Raw genomic sequence first — 19,114 nt, forward strand, 5'->3', positions numbered from 1 at the left:
TTATTTCCTATAACTTAGCTAAAGATGAGCAGCTCTGGTCTCTGCTGCCGGTGTGTATGGCGCTTGATCTAGCAGGGGTTAACAGCCCCTCCCCTTTCACACGTCTTCCGTTCCGTAATCCAGTCACACACAGTGTCCTCCTGTTTGTCTTTGAAGGACATGTGCTTTGCCCTCAGTAAAGATGTCTGCCACATACAACACGCCCCATTTAGTGTATCAACCAATCAAGTCACAGGTTAGACGGTAACGTGACACAGTAGCCAATGAGAAGCTGGCTATGGAGTAAGGTTTACGTTGAAGTGCTGGAACGCAGACCGCGGAAGTGCCCTCGAGAGCCCAGTGTCTATTGGTCAGGAGCTCTGTAGGGCGGATACGTAGCAGCTACAGATTTCTTAATTGGACACTATACACACACCTCTGCTCCTTGATTGGTTGGTTAGGATTTTTCTGCCGTTTCATTGGCTGATGATGACTTACGTCTTCTTCCTCTATTGGACGTCGGTCACTCCTCGGGTGCGCGCTGTCCTCGGCGGTTGCTGAACTTGCCGGTGTTAGCTGAGTGACGTCACGCCCGTTTACAGGTGGAGCTCCATGGCGCTGTGTGTGAGGCGGCTCCGCGGAGCTCCTGGGATTGGGAGTCGGTGGAAGAGCGGGATACGCAGCGCTGGTGGAGCCACGGGCAGACTGCGGGAGAGTTTGCGGGTGAGTGCAGAGGATGAGCTGGTATTGGTGCACGTCCATTCAGCCATGACTGCGGGGCAACGACTAGTCCAATGCCCACAGTATAACTTCCCCGCAGGCTTCAGCCTCCATCATTTTATATTACCCCCTCCTCCCTAACTGTGAACCGCGTGTAGAAGGAATAAGCCTTGTTGCCTGTAGCAACCAATCAGGACGCGCCTTTCATTGTTTCAACGTTCGTTTAAAAAACTGCAAGCTGATAGCTGATTGGTCGCCAAGAGCATAATAACAGCCTAGCAACCAATCACAGCACGGGTTTCATTTGTTATAGTGCTCTTGGAAAATGAGTCCTGAGTTTTGGTTAATACCGCTTTCATTTTTTATGGAAAGTAAAGACTGAGAGCTGATTATTTGCCTCTGATAGACAACATACCTAGCGACCGACCAATCGCTTCACGGATTTCATTTATTTTAGTGCTCTTGAATAACGAAAGCTGCGCTGTGATTGGTTGCTTTGGTGAACAATGGCAGTTTTTGTTTTTCTTCCCATAATGAAGGCCGCGCGGCAGCTCTGCTGTCATGGGACGACATAGGAAAAGTGAAATTACTGAGATAAAGGGGGCCTCCCACTCCCTGGTGACTGTATGCCCAGCAGGGTAAGGGTGTGATACCCCATATGTCTCGTGGTTGCTTTTGTCTGCGCTCATCCGTCTTATTAAAACGAAAAAAGTGGTTTGGTACCGTGTTATCCCGTAGAAAAAAATATATAAAGTGCTCTCAGTGAGAGAAACAAAATAGGAATCTTGTGGGTATGATACCTTTTAATGGCTAACAAATAATAGTGAATGTAGTTACAAAGCAAGCTTTCAGGACTGCTTATGTCCCTTCATCAGGCTTGTATGACAAAATATTTGAAGAAACCTTATTTATATACAGTTTAAAGCACAACATTTCAATAAACAAACAATGAGCTTGGAGAGAGAATCCTTAATTAGGTACGATTAGATAGGTAGTGTGAAAGTTCTGTGAGATCAAAGGGCTACTTGGAGGAGATAGCTCAGATATGGTAATGGGTCATAAAACCTTCTGACAAATTGAGTCCTGTGTGAATAGAATCAAAGATTGTAATGAATCTGTGCTCCCACACTTTCCGGTGTGTCTGTGATTTAAAATTGCCTTTCAAAATGACAACTTTCATATTGCCTATGTTGTGTCCTGGATGACAGAAATGTTTAGCCACAGGTAAATGGGTTTTTTTTTTTGTCTGTAATTGTATGACCATGAGACCTTATCCTTGATCTCAGGGATGAACACCTAACCCAGCTTAAAATGTCATTTTTAAATCAAGGTTACCATCCCACCTCCATTGATGATCAGATCGTTAGGGCCACAAGGATCCCTAGAAGTGAAGTACTTCAATACAGAAAAAAAGAGGAAAATCATTGTGTACCTCTGGTAGTGACCTACAACCCACAGCTTGAAATACTAAGAAAAATGGCTAAGAAACTTCACCATATCCTACACAAGGATAACCGGTTAAAAACAGTATTCAAAGACCCCCCCTTGCTATGTTACAGGCAACCTCCCAATCTAAGAAACATCATTATCCGATTCACCAAGAGGAACATATCCTTGCAATGGGAGAAGATGCAAAACCTGCATTCATATAGAGACCAAAGACAAAATCCAAATTCCCAACACATAGCAGGACTATAAGATCCCAGGGACATTCACATGTTCCTCTTCCAATGTGGTGTATTTAATTCTATGCAATATATGTCCTGTGGGTGGCCTCTATGTTGGAGAAACAGGACAGAGACTGAGAGCAAGGATGAGGTCTCATCGTCATACAATCACAGACAAATAAACCCATTTACCTGTGGCTAAATATTTCTGTAATCCAGGACACAACATAGGCAATATGAAAGTTGTCATTTTGAAAGGCAATTTTAAATCACAGACACATAGGAGAGTGTGGGAGCATAAATTCATTACTATCTTTTGATTCTATTCACACAGAATTTGTCAGAAGGTTTTATGACCCATTACCATATCTGAGCTATCTCCTCCAAGTAGCCCTTTGGGTACCGTTACACCTAGCGACTCACCAGCGATCCCGACCAGCGATACGACGCGGTCAGGATCGCTGGTGAATCGCTAGGTGGTCGCTAGTGAGCTGCCACACAGGCAGATCTCACCAGCGACATCGCTGGGGACGGGGATCGCTACTTACCTGTCAGACGCGGCGATCCTGCGTCCTCCCGCCCGGCTCCACGCGTCGCTCGTCGTCACAGCAGGAAGCGCCGCAGGAAGTGACCGACGAGGAATGGTCCAGGAGCTTCTCGCGCGATCAGCGATAACCAGCGGGGGAGCCGGTCGGAGGTAAGTATCACATGCAGCGATATCGCTAGCAATATCGCTGCAACGTCACAAAATCGGTGACTTTGCGGCGATATTGCTAGCGATATCGCAGTGTGTAACGGGGGCTTTTGATCTCACAGAACTTTTCACATTACCTATCTAATCTTACCTAATTAAGGATTCAAATTTAAATAGGCTTTATTGGCAGGACCAAAATACAATTGGTGTTGCCAAAGCAAGAAAAGAAGTGTGGCAGGGGAGTGGATTAGGGTAGTGGGGATGGGGTGTTGGGGGCAAAATTTGGGGAGATTCTCTCTCTAAGCTCATTGTTTGTTTATTGAAATGTATATAAATAAGGTTTCTTCAAATATTTTGTCATATCAGCCTGTTGAAGGGACGTAAGCAGTCCCGAAAGCTTGCTTCGTAACAACATTCACTATTATTCGTTAGCCATACCCATAAGATTCCTATTTTGTTTCTCACTGAGAGCACTTTATATATTTACATCCGTCTTATATTCCTCTTGTTTTGTCCCAGGCTCGAGATGCCATCTTGTACCAGGATCTACGGCACTGTCCTCGTCTCGCCACTCCTCTTAGACGACCGTCGCCGGCCCCGACGCCCACACTGTCCGTACGTGTCCGGCCCATGGGCCCCCAGATGTGTTTACCGCCTGAGCAGGGCCCAGCCCCACGGGACTTTTTACTGCAGAAGATGCCTCAACAGCCGATACTAGGATGTCTCCCCTGTGTCAAGCCCATTATCGGGCCTCAACACCCGGAGGACGAGTGCCGGCACCTCAGCACTTCCCAGTTGGACTGTTTTAGAAGCTTGTTTGAGCCTGGAGTTTGCAGGACCCCGTACAGGGCTCTAGTGTTACCCCTTCCTCCAGGACACGAAGGGTTATTACTGTTTACACCCAGCAAGAGGGTCCACTGCAACCAGGCCCCCGGCAGCGACAGATCGGACATGGAGCAGCACCTGGCAGCGATGTATGAGAAACTGAGGGAAGAGGTGAGTGGGCAGAGAGGGGATTAACCCCTTCCAAACGTTTGCCGATGGGCTGAGGCGGCAGCCAGGGTCCTACTGAAAGCCGCCATCACCATCTCCTTTGTGCCACTAGGACTCCCGACTACAGGCCGAGCTGCAGAAAGGGTCATGTTTCCTATGTATTGGAATATGGCAAAACAAGCGATAACAAATATAAGAAAACAATACATGTATAAAAATGCCAGTGCCCCCCCCCCCCCCCCCGCCGCCATTAAAACTAAAGGAATAGATACAAGTCTAAAATAAACTAATGTGATTTGGTAGTTGCTATGAAAAGAAAAACATTGAAACCCCAGATTTTTCTTTAGTTTTTTAAAAAAAACATTTTTGGTGTAATTTTTTTTATAACACTATAGTCCCGATTTATTAAAGCTTTTACCAGACACAGGCGCAATTCCTTTGTACAGGAATAGGAGGCGGTGACCTGTGACATCACATATTGTGACTAGTGGATCCTGTGTTATCAGTCATTGTACAGGAGGAGGAGGTGAGCTGTGACATCACCTATTGTGAATGGTGGATCCTGTGTTATCTACTGTATATAGAGGTATTATCAGTCATTGTACAGGAGGAGGAAGGTGAGCTGTGACATCACCTATTGTGAATGGTGGATCCTGTTATCTACTGTATATAGAGGTGTTATCAGTCATTGTACAGGATGAGGAGGTGAACTGTGACATCACCTATTGTGACTAGTGGATCCTGTGTTATCTACTGTATACAGAGGTGTTATCAGTCATTATACACGAGGCGGAGGTGAGCTAGGAGGTGACAATAGGTGATGTCACAGCTCACCTCCTCCTCCTGTACATCACCTATTGTGAATGGTGGATACTATGCTATCTACAGTATATACTACATGGTTGTGTTATCAGTCATTGTGCATTAGGCGGAGGAGGTGAGCCGTGACATTGCTTATTATAAATGATCCTAAATTAATGAACCAGGCCTTATCTTCAGACATTGATACATCAGGGAGGTAATTTGATAATACCAGATTATATTGTCTGTTGAAAATGAGACTTCTGAAAAATCTTTTGTAAAGAACAGGAAGTATGGGTCTGAAATTGCAAAACTTCTATTCTTTTTTTTATATACACATAGTTTTTTTTTTTTTGCAGTTGCCGAATTTCCTATGGAAGCCAGCAAATTATTCGTTATACAGGAAGGACATGGAGTTCGTCAGTAGCGCGCTGCACCTGCACTTACGGTAAGAGCGAAGCAAACATTTTTTTCCAAACTTCCATCATGTCTGTAACGTCTGCCGCATGCAATGACTGCCAGTGATGGCATCCCCTGCCTTGTCCTCCCACAGTGGCCTAGTGAAGTACCAGCTCTTCCTGACTATCAGCCGCCTGCTGCTCCTCTGTTATTTCACCAATGCGCGGATCTCGGTGCTGAAGATGACGTCTCATCCGGAGAACAACACCATCCAGGCCCGCTGGTCGCTCACTGGCCTCCCGCTGCACATGCTCTTCCTGTACTTCTTCCGCAGGGACAAGAGTGAACTGCACAGGTGATAATATCTCCGCTCCCTGATTAATGTGGAGTAGTAGTAGCCAGAAATGTCAGATGGGTGGGAGCCGGTAATGTGACGCTTGACGACGAGGTGGTTACATACAGCCAGTCCGGGCCAAGTACTGGCCACTCAATCTGAATAATCCACATGAACCCACATAGTGTGTTGCATAAATGTAAGCGCCGTGTTTCAGGGGATCGTCACCCATCCATTTTCTCCACATGGTCAGACTGTCTATCTCATTTTCAGGACCTACGATGCGTTCTCCACCTTCCAGTTAGCTCCGGATGGGTTAATATGTCTCCATAAGGTAGAGCAGGTAAGTGTAGTCACAGACCCAGTGCTGATATGTGGCCCCCAGGATGCTGTGATGATGACCTCTGGCTCTTTCAGGTGATGCCCTCTTCCTCCATCACGGTCACCAAGAAGACTGTTTTGGCTGCCACTCTGCTCGCTCTGGGGCTGGGAGAAGAACGACCCGCTCTAAATCTCCTCTCCAGCCCTAAAATGCCCCATGAACTGTGACCCCCCCTCTGTGTACCCCTTTCATTGCTCTGCTGCAAGCCCTACATAATACGGCCGAAGAGACGGAGAAGCCTAACACCGAGCACGGGTAGGACGAGCTGTGCCCGTAGTCCGATCTACCATCCACAAGTCGTAGTCTTACCTGAATCAGAGCTTCACAGGAGACTCTGAAATACTCTGCACTGCTGTGTCTGCATGCGCAACCTTGAACTTGCCTGTGGATTTGTAACATATAATTGTACATAATTAAATTATAACTAAAGTGTCCATGTGTCCAGAAATGTTTCACAATGGAGGGAAATATAAGCCAGGATCACTATGAACAACTGCGTCTGGAATCTGAGTGGGGAATGAAAAGGTTCAAAAATATGGCGGTAAGATGGTGCAAAGTCCAATGGTATCTACAATGATTGGAGTGATGCTTCTGTTTTCTTTACCTGTTGGATCATAAGTCGTTACCGCTTCGGCCTCATTCAATTAAATTTTATGTTTTCCAAAATTCTTATTTCTCTGCTACATTGGGGGGACGGGAAACCATGGGTGTATGCTGCTGTCGCTAGGAGGCTGACTCTAGGCAAAAAAAAATTCTCCTCCCCAGCAGTGTACACCCACCGACAGGCACAAAGTTAATCGGTTTTAGCTTCGTGTCAGTAGGATGCAGACACGGGTCTTGATTTAGTCCCCTTTCTACCTTTTTAGATTTTGTTGTATTTTATTACTCATTTCCCATTTAATTTCAGATACAGTTTGTGAGGGTGACAGCGTGGAGATGTCACACTGCCCACCTAGAGCCTGAGAACACTGTGGATTTTTTCACTACTCTATCCTCTCTGGTCTACGAGGCAGGATCCTAACCCACTAACACAGAGTGTTTGGGGCTCCCCGGCGGATGGTCCTTGCCACCATTTCCCATCCCCCTCGCCCCCAGACAGTGCAGGGAGGGAAGACATTACCTTCCAGCCACCCAAAATACAGCGTTCGAGATGTCTGACAGTCTTCCATTACCAACCTGCAACGAAGGATTCACACTCTTCAGGACGAGTATAGATCTTCCCAGGCTAATCCCTTGGCAATTAGGGGGGTGTCAAACAAAGAAGGTCCAAGTTTTCTCTTCTCTTAATTTAGTTTCTTTAGACATGGTATATTCGTCCTTTGGGAAGGCCTCCTATCTGTCCAGCCATTCTGCGCTTCTGTCCTAGACCAGCTGCTGTCTCCACGCCATCTAGATTCTCTTTTGCAGCTTTGCTTAAAAATTTAGCCCCCGACTTTGGTCCAGACCTTCTCTGGTGGCCAGGCCACACCCCCAGCAGTAGCCCAGCCAGTAGGTTGAGAGCATGGGATGGCTCCCACCGCTATCAGGGCGTTCCTCTCATTTAGATGCACGAGAACTCTGCTCGTGCTTTCTGATCAACGCTTCTTCCTCCTCTCCTTTCTACTCTGTGGCTCATACAAACTCAGCAGCTCGCTGCTTGAAACCACTGTGCCACTTTTGCCACTAGTTTTATCCAGATCCGCAGGATCCAGGACCTGAGTAAGCTCTGCCACCAGGGGGGACAGCTGTCTATCCCCAGAAACGCATTCTCTGGCACACATCTCCCTGTCTATGCTTAACGGCGCCAATCAGCTGTCCATCCGGCGAAATCCAGGAAGCCAGGTTTCCGCTGCAGTTTATTCGGTAAGCGCTATAGCTTGCCAAATAAGAGGGATCGCGAACAAATTCTGATATCTCTATTCAAGACGAGGAAGCTGCCTTCCTCTCGCATTTACTATTGTACATGGAAGGCCTTCCTCCACTGGTGCGAAGCAAACCAAGCTACTTCCATCTCTCTTGCTCTACAGCAATTTTACAGTCGTGCCTTGAATCTGGCCTGTCCCTCAGTAACCTTAAGGGTCATGACTTGGCGCTTTCAATTCTGTTTCAGAAGAATCTGGTGTCTCAACTGCAAATCAACATCAGGAGGTTGCACACTCTATTCCACCTTACCAAACACCAGATGGATGGTTCCTTGGGACCTCAACTTAATTCTGGACGTTCTTCAGGAGTCTCCATTCGAATAGCTACTAGAAAGTGCTGTCCTGGAAAGTTGTTTTCCTTGTTGTCATCACCTCAATCAGACGAGCGCCCAAACTCGCGGCTCTTTCTTGCTGCTCCCCTAGCACCAGGAGGTCCTGTGTCTGATCCCATCCCTTCTAAGGTGCTTTCCTAGTTTCACCCCAATGAAGTAGTTATACTTCCTTCGTTTTGTCCTTCTGTTTTTATCCTCGGGAGCAGTCACTAAACAAACTGGATCTGGTGAGAGCTCAAAGTCTTTGCTTCTCCAGGACAGCACCCTTCAGATGAGTGGACTCTATCCATAATTCCCAGTGAAGGCCTCTTGTGCTGTCCGTCACCAGGCGTCTGCTTTGCAAAGCTGCTACATGGTCCTACATTCATACCGTTGAAAAGTTCTATAAGGTTCACACCTACGCATCGTCTGAGGCGAACCTCGGTACAAAGGTCCGCAAACTGCAGTGGCCCAAGCTCAGACTTGAGGATACTGTCCTTTTGCCCATGGAACTGCTTTTGGATGTCATTATAGTTTCCTGCATCCCTCAAACTGATAGATATGAAGATTTTGGGTGCTCACCATAAAATCTCTCTCAGATCCTTCATTGGGGGACATGTTGGTTCTACTATGTTGTGTTCGCCTTTAATGTTGCTTCACCTACTGCTTTCTCACTAAACGATTAGCTTCTCCCCAGCAGTATATATCCAACTGGCACAAAGCCAAGTGAGAGAAAAATCTTAGTTATTTACCGGTAACAGGATTTTACAGAGCCCATGACAGCACTACCTGAGTGAGTGTATCCGCCCAACAGAACAGGAAACCTACTGAATAAAAAGGTGGTATCTTTCCTCCGCATCAGTTTGGGTCTCAGAGCATGAGAGGACCACCAGACAGTAACATAACCATCACCAAATACATTTTTCTTAACACCGTTAAAAGTACACACCACAAGTGACAAAGCAGGGGAAGGAATATGAGTGCTGTCATGGGCTCTGTAAAATCCCTTTACCGGTAAGTAACTAAGATTTTTCTCCCATTACATTACCACAAGAGATTTATATAGATCAAAGCACCCTAGTGAGGGGTCACCGCTTGTAATACCTTTCTCCCAGAGGATAGGTCAACAGAGGAAGACAACTTAAGACGATAGTGCTTATAGAAGGCCGCCTTATATAATCTGTCAATCGACACCTCCGCATTTTCAACCATGGCCCTGTTGGAATGGGCCTTAAAGTCCTCAGGAACTAGCATATTACTAGAGGTGTGTGCTAAGCTAATGGTGTCCCTAATTCATCTTGCTATGGTGACCTTTCCTGATTCCCTGAAATGACATGAATAAGGACTCTCCATTGTCTCAACATCTCTAAGTACTGTACTAAGGCCCTCCTAACATCTAATGCATGAAGCCTGCGTTCCTCTTCAGGTTTTGGGTTCCTACAGAAGGAGTGAAGAACTATCTCCTGGCTTCTATGAAATTTTGAGGCTACCTTTGGAAGATAAGCTGGATCTAGCCTCAGAATTACTCTGTCATCCAATATCTGCATGAAAGGGTGATTAATGGATAGAGCCTGTAAATCACTGACCCTATGGGCGGATGTTAGGGCCAGTAATATTACTGTCTTTAGCGTTAGTATTTTAGCTGGTAATTCATCTACGGTTTCGAAGGGAGATCTTGTCAATGCCTCAAGAACTAGATTTAAGTCCCATGGAAGCATTTTTGGGCCTGGCATTGGTCTTGACCTATGGCTTTCTTTAATGAACCTAACTTTCCATTTATCTGCTGCCAGGTTATAGTTGTATAGGGCTGCCCAAGCAGACACCTGCACCTTAAGGGTGTGTTGGCTAGGTACATCTCCAAACCCCTTTTGAAGAAATTCCATAATGGCTCTAATTGGGAGACTGCCCCGAACAAGCTAAGAACTTAGCCCATATTCTGCCGTATGTCCTAGTCGTTACTATTCTGCAGCAGGGTAGCGACTAAGGCCAGGGAGAATCCTTTTCCTGTTAGTAGTGCCCTCTCAAAATCCAGGCCGTCAAATGGAGACCTGACTTCTGAGAACGTGACACTGGACCCTGCTTGAGGAGACCTGGAATGTCCAGTAGAATCCAGGGATCTGATAAGGACATCTTCCTCATCCATGAGAACTATGGCCTCTTTGGCTAAAAAAGAGCAATGAGGATGACCCTTGCTCCCTCCTCCTGAATCTTCCTCAGGACTGCCAGAATTGACATCAACGGGGAAAATGCGTAAGCCAGCCTGAAATTCCAAGGAATTTGTAGTGCGTCCACTGCATATGGTCCTTCTCTTGGGTTTAAAGAGCAGAAGATCTTTGTCTTCCTGTTTTTCCTGTTGGCAAACAGGTCTATTTCTGTCTGCCCCCAATGATCCACAATCTGCTGAAAAACTAGCGGATCGAGTTCCCATTCCTCTTGTTTCAGGGTATTCCGGCTGAGAAAATCTGCTTCTTTGTTCTCCTTCCCCTTTATGTGCAGTGTGGATAGCTACAAATGATGTTTCTCCTACACCTCATTGGGGGACACAGACAGTGGGTGTTATGCTGCTTGCCACTAGGAGGACACTAAGTAAACCAGAAAAAAAGTTAACTCCTCCCTTGCAGTATACACCCTCTCGATGGATGAGATTTCTCCAGTTCTTGGTTAGTGTCTGTAGGAGGCACTTCGGTCTGGCTTCAGACCCCACCATTTTTACTTTCATTTTCTGATTTTTATTCAAACCTTTTTGTGGTTCCAAAGAAGGATGGGACGATGCGGCCCATACTGGATCTCAAACTGTTAAATCAGTTTGTCAAGGTACAGCGATTCCGAATGGAATCTCTCCGATCAGTTGTCGCTTCCATGGAAAAAGGAGAGTTCCTAGCATCCATCGACATCAAGGACGCTTACCTTCACATTCCGATCTGCCCGTCCCACCAGCAGTTCCTGTGTTTTGCAATTCACGAGGAACACTACCAGTTTGTTGCCTTGCCCTTCGGACTCGCCACCGCCCCCAGGGTCTTTACCAAGGTCATGGCGGCTGTCATGGCCATTCTCCACTCTCGGGGAGTGGTGGTGTTACCGTATCTGGATGACCTGCTCATCAAGGGTCCATCCCTTCCAGCCTGCGAGGAATCCGTGGGTATAACAGTAAATACACTTTCTCGCCTGGGATGGAAGATAAACTTCGAAAAGTCTTTCCCAAAACCGGCCCACGGCCCAGCAGATTTCCTTTTTAGGAATGATCTTGGACACTTCCCGCGGGTTGGTCATTCTCCCTCCAGAAAAGACCCAAGCCTTACAACAGGCAGCGCGGATTCTTTCCCGACCGGTTTCTCACTCCATTTGTTTCAGCATGAGAGTTCTCGGAAAGATGGTGGCAGCGATGGAAGCAGTCCCATTTGCACAGTTCCATCTCCGTCCCTTACAACACGCGTTGCTGTTAGCTTGGGACAAGAACCTGTTCTCCCTGGACTGTCGGATCCTTCTGTCCCTGCGGGTCAGACAAGCCCTCAAGTGGTGGACACTGAAGTCCTCCCTGAATCAAGGGAGGTCTTTTCTCCCAGTCATATGGTTGGTAGTAACCACCGACGCAAGTCTTCTGGGCAAGGGTGCGGTCTTTCGTCACCACACGGCACAGAGTCGTTGGTCAACTCGAGAGTCACGTCTCCTCATCAACATTTTGGAGATACGTGCAATCAGATTAGCTCTATGGAGTTTCCACCATCTCCTTGCAGGTCACCCATCAGGCTCCCATCTGACAACGCTACGGTTGTAGCATATATCAACCGCCAGGGAGGTACTCTGAGCAGGATGGCCATGCACGAAGTGAGTTACATCCTCCATTGGGCCGAGACCAACCATTCGCCCATCTCAGCAATCCACATCCCGGGCGTAGAGAATTGGGCGGCAGATTTTCTCAGTCGCCAGGGCCTTGCCTCGGGAGAGTGGTCTCTTCATCCTGAGGTCTTTCAGCAGATTTGTCATCGTTGGGGGACTCCGGATGTGGATCTCATGGCCTCAAGACTAAACAACAAGGTTCCTCGATTCATTGCCCGATCGTGCGATCCATGCACCATCGGAGCAGACACCCTAGTTCTGTCGTGGCACTGGTTCCGGCTCCCGTACATATTCCCCCTCTTCCCTTGCTTCCGAGGGTCATCGAGAAGATCATAAGAGGGAGTACCAGTGATCCTAGTCACGCCAGATTGGCCGCACCGAGCATGGTACGCAGAACTGATACAGCTAATCGCCGACGTCCCCTGGCGACTTCCAGATCGCATGGATCTACTCTCACAGGGCCCAATTTACCACCAGAACTCCGGGACCCTGTCTTTGACGGCGTGGCTGGTGAATCCTGCATTTTAGCACGGGCTGGGTTCTCTCACGACGTGATTTCCACCATGATTAGTGCTAGGAAGCCTGTGTCCATGCGCATCTATCACCGCACCTGGAAAACCTTCTTTTCCTGGTGCAAGGATCATGGTCCATTCCGGCCATATTAGAATTCCTTCAATCCGGATTAAAGTCAGGCCTCGCGCTTAGCTCGCTCAAGGGCCAAATTTCGGCCTTGTCAGTGCTATTCCAACGCAAAATTGCCACCAAACTTCAGGTCAAGACATTCATTCAGGGAGTCTCCCATGTGGCGCCTCCTTATAGAAGGCCATTGGAGTCATGGGACCTTAACCTGGTTCTCGGAGCCTTACAGGAGGCTCCTTTCGAACGGCTGCAGGACGTGCCATTGACCGTTCTCGCTTGGAAGGTGGTCTTTCTAGTGGCAATTACGTCAATCAGACGAGTTTCGGAATTGGCGGCCCTGTCCTGCCTTCCTCCGTTCCTGAATTTTCATCAGGACAGGGCAGTTCTCATGACGTCTCCGTCCTTCCTGCCCAAAGTAGTCTCCTCTTTCCATCTCAATGAGGAAATTGTTTTGCCTTCCTTTTGTCCGGCACCAGTCCATCGCATTGAGAAGGCCCTCCACACCCTGGATGTGGTTAGGGCTCTGAGACGGTACATCTCGCGAATGGCTCCCTTCCGCAAGTCGGATGCCCTGTTCATACTTCCAGAGTGGCATAGGAAGAGTCTAGCCGCTTCAAAAGCAACGCTAGCCACGTGTATTCGCTTGGCGATTCAGGAATCCTACCGTGTCAGGAACGCGACTGTCCCTGCAGGGATTAAGGCGCACTCTACCCGCTCAGTGGGCGCCTCTTGGGCCATTCGGCACCAGGCCTCGGCAGAACAAGTCTGCAAGGCTGCAACTTGGTCCAGTCTGCATACTTTTACAAAACATTACCAAATTCATTCTCAGGCCTCTCCGGATGCTGCTCTCGGCAGACGCATCCTGCAATCTGCAGTCCCACAGTGTTGTCTGTGGTACATGGGCTATTAGCAGATGTATGCTCCCCACCCACGGACTGCTTTAAGACGTCCCACTGTCTGTGTCCCCCAATGAGGCGTAGGAGAAATAGGGATTTTTGTGTACTCATCGTATAATCCTTTTCTCCGAGCCAATCATTTGGGGACACAGCACCCTCCCTGTTTAGCCTATTGGCTCACTGTAGCATTCTTAGATTTTGACATCGTTATGGTTATTGTTGACTGTTTATGCTCCTACTGCTTTTTTCACTGAACTGGAGAAATCTCATCCAGCGAGAGGGTGTATACTGTAGGGGAGGAGTTAACTTTTTTTCTGGTTTATTTAGTGTCCTCCTAGTGGCAAGCAGCATAACACCCACTGTCTTTGTCCCCCAATGATTGGCTCGGAGAAAAGGATTTTACGGTGAGTACACAAAAATCCCTATTTTTCCATGATCTGAAGAATTGTTTGTGATAGCAGCATCAAGGTTCAGGATCTTGTGCCCCCTTAGTGGTTGATATAGGCAACTGATGTCCGGTAGTCTGCCATTACCTGAACGTAGTGTCCTTCTAGGTGGGGAAGGAACGCTACGTCAAGGTTAGATTTCAGAAAGGCAGATTTTAAGGGATTCAGAAAGATAATTGGAGGGATCCAATGGCTGGATATCCTTAAAGACAAAAATGTCCAGGAAGGATGGGAAATCTTGAAAAATGAAATTCTCAAAGCACAGTTGTTAACAATTCCGAAAAGAGGGAAGAATAGGAAGCATTTAAGGAAACCAGGATGGGTGAACACAGAACTTAAGCACATGCTAAAAAGGAAGAAAAAAATGTTTATAAAATGGAAAGAGGGAGGCATATCTAAAGAAGAATATAATGCTGTCTGCAGAATCTGCAGGGCACAAATCAGATTAGCTAAAGCTGAAAATGAATTGAGGCTTGCAAGAGATGTCAAAAGCAATAATAAAGGATTTTGGGGATATGTCAAAAGTAAAAGAAAAGTCAAAGATGCTATAGGATTTTTACAGGATGAAAATGATGAAATGGTAAGACAGGATGTTGAGAAGGCTGAACTTTTAAATTCCTATTTTGCATCTGTTTTCTCTCAGAAAGGAAATGTAACACCAACTGTTATTCACTGTCCTATTAAGGGAATAGAAGAATCCAGGATATCTATAAACAGAAAGATAGTGAGGAAACACTTAGCTAACCTAAATGAATTCAAGTCTCCAGGTCCAGATGAATTACACCCCAGAGTACTGAAGGAGATAGCAGAAGAAATTTCTGAACCACTCTCCATAATCTTTGAAAATTCTTGGAGAACAGGAGAAGTGCCAGAAGACTGGAGAAGAGCAAATGTTTTTCCTATCTTCAAAAAGGGGAAGAAGGTGGACCCAGGCAACTATAGGCCGGTGAGTCTGACTTCTATACCAGGAAAGATCTTTGAACAAATTATTAAACAACATGTAAGTCAATACCTGGATAAGAATGAAGTGATCAAACAGAGTCAGCATGGGTTTGTAACTAATAAGTCATGTCAGACTAACTTAATTTCCTTCTATGACGGTATCACTGATTGGGTGGATCAAGGAAATGCTGTAGATATAGTATATCTTGACTTCAGCAAAGCATTTGACAAAGTCTCTCATACAATCCTTATTGAAAAAATGACTAAGTATGGAATGGACAAGGCAACTGTTAGGTGGATTCATAGCTGGCTTAGTGATCGGACCCAAAGAGTGGTCGTAAATGGCTGCACATCCAGTTGGAAGAATGTCTCAAGTGGGGTACCACAAGGCTCTGTCCTGGGCCCTGTATTGTTCAACATCTTTATCAATGATTTAGATGAAGGAATTGAGGGTAAACTGATTAAATTTGCTGATGACACAAAGCTAGGAGGGATAGCTAATACTAGAGAAGAGAGAGAGAGGATTCAAAAAGATTTAAATAAACTGGAGAAGTGGGCAGTAACTAACAGAATGGTTTTTAACAGGGAGAAATGCAAAGTACTACATCTGGGCAATAAAAATGAAAAAAGCATATATAGAATGGGAGGAATAGGGCTAAGTGACAGCACATGTGAAAAAGACTTGGGTATACTAATAGATCACAGACTGAATATGAGTCAACAGTGTGATGCAGCAGCAAAAAAGGCAAATGCAGTTCTAGGATGTATTAACAGAAGCATACAGTCTAGATCACGTGAAGTCATTATTTCCCTCTACTCCTCTTTGGTCAGACCTCATCTGGAATATTGTGTCCAGTTTTGGGCACCACATTTTAAAAAAGACATCAACAAACTGGAGCAAGTTCAGAAAAGAGCGACCAGAATGGTGACCGGTCTGCAAACCCTGTCTTATGAGGAAAGGTTGCAGGATTTGGGAATGTTTAGTTTGCAAAAGAGAAGACTGAGAGGAGACTTAATAGCTGTCTACAAATATCTAAAGGGCTGTCACATTGTAGAAGGATCAACTTTATTCTCATTTGCACAAGGAAAGACTAGAAGCAATGGGATGAAACTGAATGGGAGGAGACACAGATTAGATATTAGAAAAAACTTTTTGACAGTTAGAGTGATCAATGAGTGGAACAGGCTGCCACGAGAAGTGGTGAGTTCTCCTTCAATGGAAGTCTTCAAACAGAGGCTGGACAGACATCTGACTGGGATGATTTAGCGAATCCTGCTTTGAGCAGGGGGTTGGACCAGATGGCCCAGGAGGTCCCTTCCAACTCTACGATTCTATGATTCTATGATACTACTGCATTCTTTATTGCCAGTAGTTCGTTCATGTTTGAGGAATGGCCAACTTCTGCTTCTGACCAGACTTCCTGGAATATGTAGTCCCTGAAATGTGCTCCCCATCATTCTGCACTTGCATCTGTCACAATCACATCCGATATCTGTTAGGACCACGGAATTCCCTGCGACAGATTCTCTGAATCCAACCACCAAGTCATGGAGTCTATTGTTTTCCGGGAGAGCATAACTTTCCCCTCTAAATGACCTCCGAGCCTTCTTTCTCCATCAAGGACATCCTGTTTTAAGGCTCATTGTTCCTAGTAAAGACATAGGGTAGTTACACCTAGCGATGCACCAGCGATCCCGACTAGCGATATGACGCGGTCAGGATCACTGGTGCATCGCTAGGTGGTCGCTAGTGAGCTGCCACACAGGCAGATCTCACTAGCGACATCGCTGGGGACGGGGGTCGATACCTGTCAGACGCGGCAATCCTGCGTCCTCCCGTCGATCGTCGTCACACCAGGAAGCGCCGCAGGAAGTGACCGACGAGGAATGATCCAGGAGCTTCTCGTGAGATCAGCGATAACCAGCGGGGGAGCCGGTCGGAGGTAAGTATCACATACAGCGATATCGCTAGCAATATCGCTGCTACGTCACAAAATCGGTGACTTTACAGCGATATTGCTAGCGATATCGCAGTGTGTAGCGGGGGCTATAGCCTTCCTTAGAGACATGACTGGATTGGTAATTGCTGCTGATACCAGGCCTACAATCCTTTTGGTCTTTTCCTCCGGCAGAAGACAGGCCTGTTTATGAGAGTCCAAAACCTTCAGGGGCTGTAGTCTCGACTTCTCCATATTTATCATCCAACCTAGCTACATCATAGTGGCCAGGATGTGCCTCATCTGACGACTGCAGTTGTCCTCTGTCCTGCCGATTACCAAAAAAATTGTCAAGATATGGCAATATTAACACATTCTGTTCTCGCAAATGCGCAGTCACCTCCAGAACTATATTGGTGAAAACTCTTGTAGCCATGGATAGACCGAAGGGCAGAAACCTGTATTGGAAGTGTTTGAATTGTCTGTCTAAATACACCACTACCCTCAGGTACTACTGGTCTCTCTGATGAATGGGGACATGTTAGTACACGTCCTTCAAGTCTAAGAAACTCATGTAGCAGCCGGGGAGCAAGATCTTTATTGCCGATTATATTGACTTCATCTGGAACGGATTGTAGCCGAGAAACTTGTTGAGACCTCACTGGTTGATAATTGTCCTGAAGGACTGGTTGGGCTTCCTTATCAGAAACGGGAGAATAGAAACCCCTCCCCTGCTGCTGAACAGGCACCTCCACCGGGACCCTCTTCTGCAGTAAGACTAACACCTCCGCCTCTAGGGCCTGCTGTTCCTTCAGACACTTGTGGGACGAGATCTTGAAGCAGTGCCTGGGAGTAGACTTGAACTCCAGTTTCAGTCATGATTTTATTATATTGAGGATCCAGGTGTTGGTTGAGATTTCCTCCCAGGCAGGTTGGAAGTGGGACAACCTTCCTCCCACCTGGGAAAGCCAGTCACTTAAAGGGCTTTCGGCTTCCTGCCAAGGGACCCCCAAACATGAAACCTGTGTTCCTTGATTTTTTTTGTCCTTCCAATCGCCGTTTCTCTTGCATTAAGGAAGAGACACATTAGGAAAGCCCTTTTTCTTTTCTGCTGCTTTGTCATCCAGAGACTGAGCGAACAGATATTTCCCTTCACATGGAACATATCTTCTGGCCAGCTTTTGAGTCATAAAGCTCTGAGGCTGCATTGAATAGATTCGCAGACCTGGCTGCTAACCTGACAGAATCAGCTGGAAAGCTGATCCCCCCCGTCATTATCAGAGGAAAAGGAATCAGAAATCTAAATCCTCCCCTTTAAATGTTACTGATCTCTCTGACTGTTGTCCTGATTTTCCCTCCTCTCTATGTCCCATTAGGTGCTTTAATGATTCCTGGACTTCTGACCTAATTATGGCCTTCAAGTCCATAGTGAACCCGGGGGTTTCTTCAGAGACAGTCTGTTGTATGCAATCGGATGCTGTGGTGGCGGCTGATGTCCATCCATGTTAGGATTGATGCAGAAAATGCCACATCCCTTTTATACTGGATGGCCCAGGTCACATCCATCTGGCCCCATACTTCCTGCCTTGGAATCTGGCACGCTGTGGGCAGGGAGCCTCAGTAGTCCTGCGCATACACAGTCCTGGATGGCCGATGTAGTTTCCGGTGCACTACGTCACCAGGACACACCAGATATCTGCATGCCCAGACCTAGGCTGCATCGCTTCCCAGCGCACTTGCGCGCCAGCCTCACACCAGCACATACATAGACCCAGAATCGAGTCCCGACGCACCTCGAGGGGCGATCCCGCAACCTCGTGTCGACCAGAGACTTTGTTACAAAAGGTCTCTGCCTGCACGGCATCGCACCGACCTCCTGGCTGGTGTTACCCAGGACGGTGTCCAGGACAGGATGTCTTCTGAGGGGGAGGTAAGTGAAATACCTTTCTTTCTTGCAGGCTCCCACAAGGACAGGAAACCAAACAGATGCAGAGGAGAGGTACCACTTTTTTCTTCAGTAGGTTTCCTGTCCTTGATGGGTGGATACACTCTTAGGTGGTGCTGTCATGGGAGAAGGGAAAATTTTATTGCGAGCACCCAAAAATCTTCATTTTAACTTGTGGCTTTTTTTAAAGTCTACATTATGGGGTTGTTGTTTTTTTTTAATGGTCACTGTTGTGAGAGTGATATTTGTCTTCCAGATTTTTGTAACCAATGCAACACGTACAATTTAATT

The 19,114-nt window shown here is 46.7% G+C and overlaps 1 protein-coding gene across 1 annotated transcript; it reads left to right on the forward strand.

Moving 5' to 3' along the window:
- Positions 1–479: 479 nt before the first annotated feature.
- CUNH6orf136 (chromosome unknown C6orf136 homolog) lies at positions 480–6,401 on the forward strand. The gene is made up of 6 exons (XM_073548922.1): positions 480–702; positions 3,580–4,056; positions 5,214–5,302; positions 5,408–5,608; positions 5,861–5,930; positions 6,005–6,401. Exons 1-6 carry the CDS (start codon positions 592–594, stop codon positions 6,134–6,136), a joined length of 1,080 nt encoding a protein of 359 aa, XP_073405023.1. The 5' UTR covers positions 480–591; the 3' UTR covers positions 6,137–6,401.
- The last annotated feature ends 12,713 nt before the right edge of the window (positions 6,402–19,114 follow it).

Source organism: Dendrobates tinctorius, unplaced genomic scaffold (genome assembly GCF_039654945.1).
Source record: "Dendrobates tinctorius isolate UK_male_01 unplaced genomic scaffold, ASM3965494v1 ptg000158l, whole genome shotgun sequence".
Lineage (NCBI taxonomy): Eukaryota > Metazoa > Chordata > Amphibia > Anura > Dendrobatidae > Dendrobates > Dendrobates tinctorius.

Bases quoted from the DNA above. Each gene is read 5' to 3' on its own strand.
- CUNH6orf136 (XM_073548922.1), top strand. From the start codon at position 592: ATGGCGCTGTGTGTGAGGCGGCTCCGCGGAGCTCCTGGGATTGGGAGT. The intron at 703-3,579 runs GTGAGTGCAGAG...GTTTTGTCCCAG, and splicing joins GACTGCGGGAGAGTTTGCGG to GCTCGAGATGCCATCTTGTA. The intron at 5,303-5,407 runs GTAAGAGCGAAG...GTCCTCCCACAG, and splicing joins GCGCTGCACCTGCACTTACG to TGGCCTAGTGAAGTACCAGC.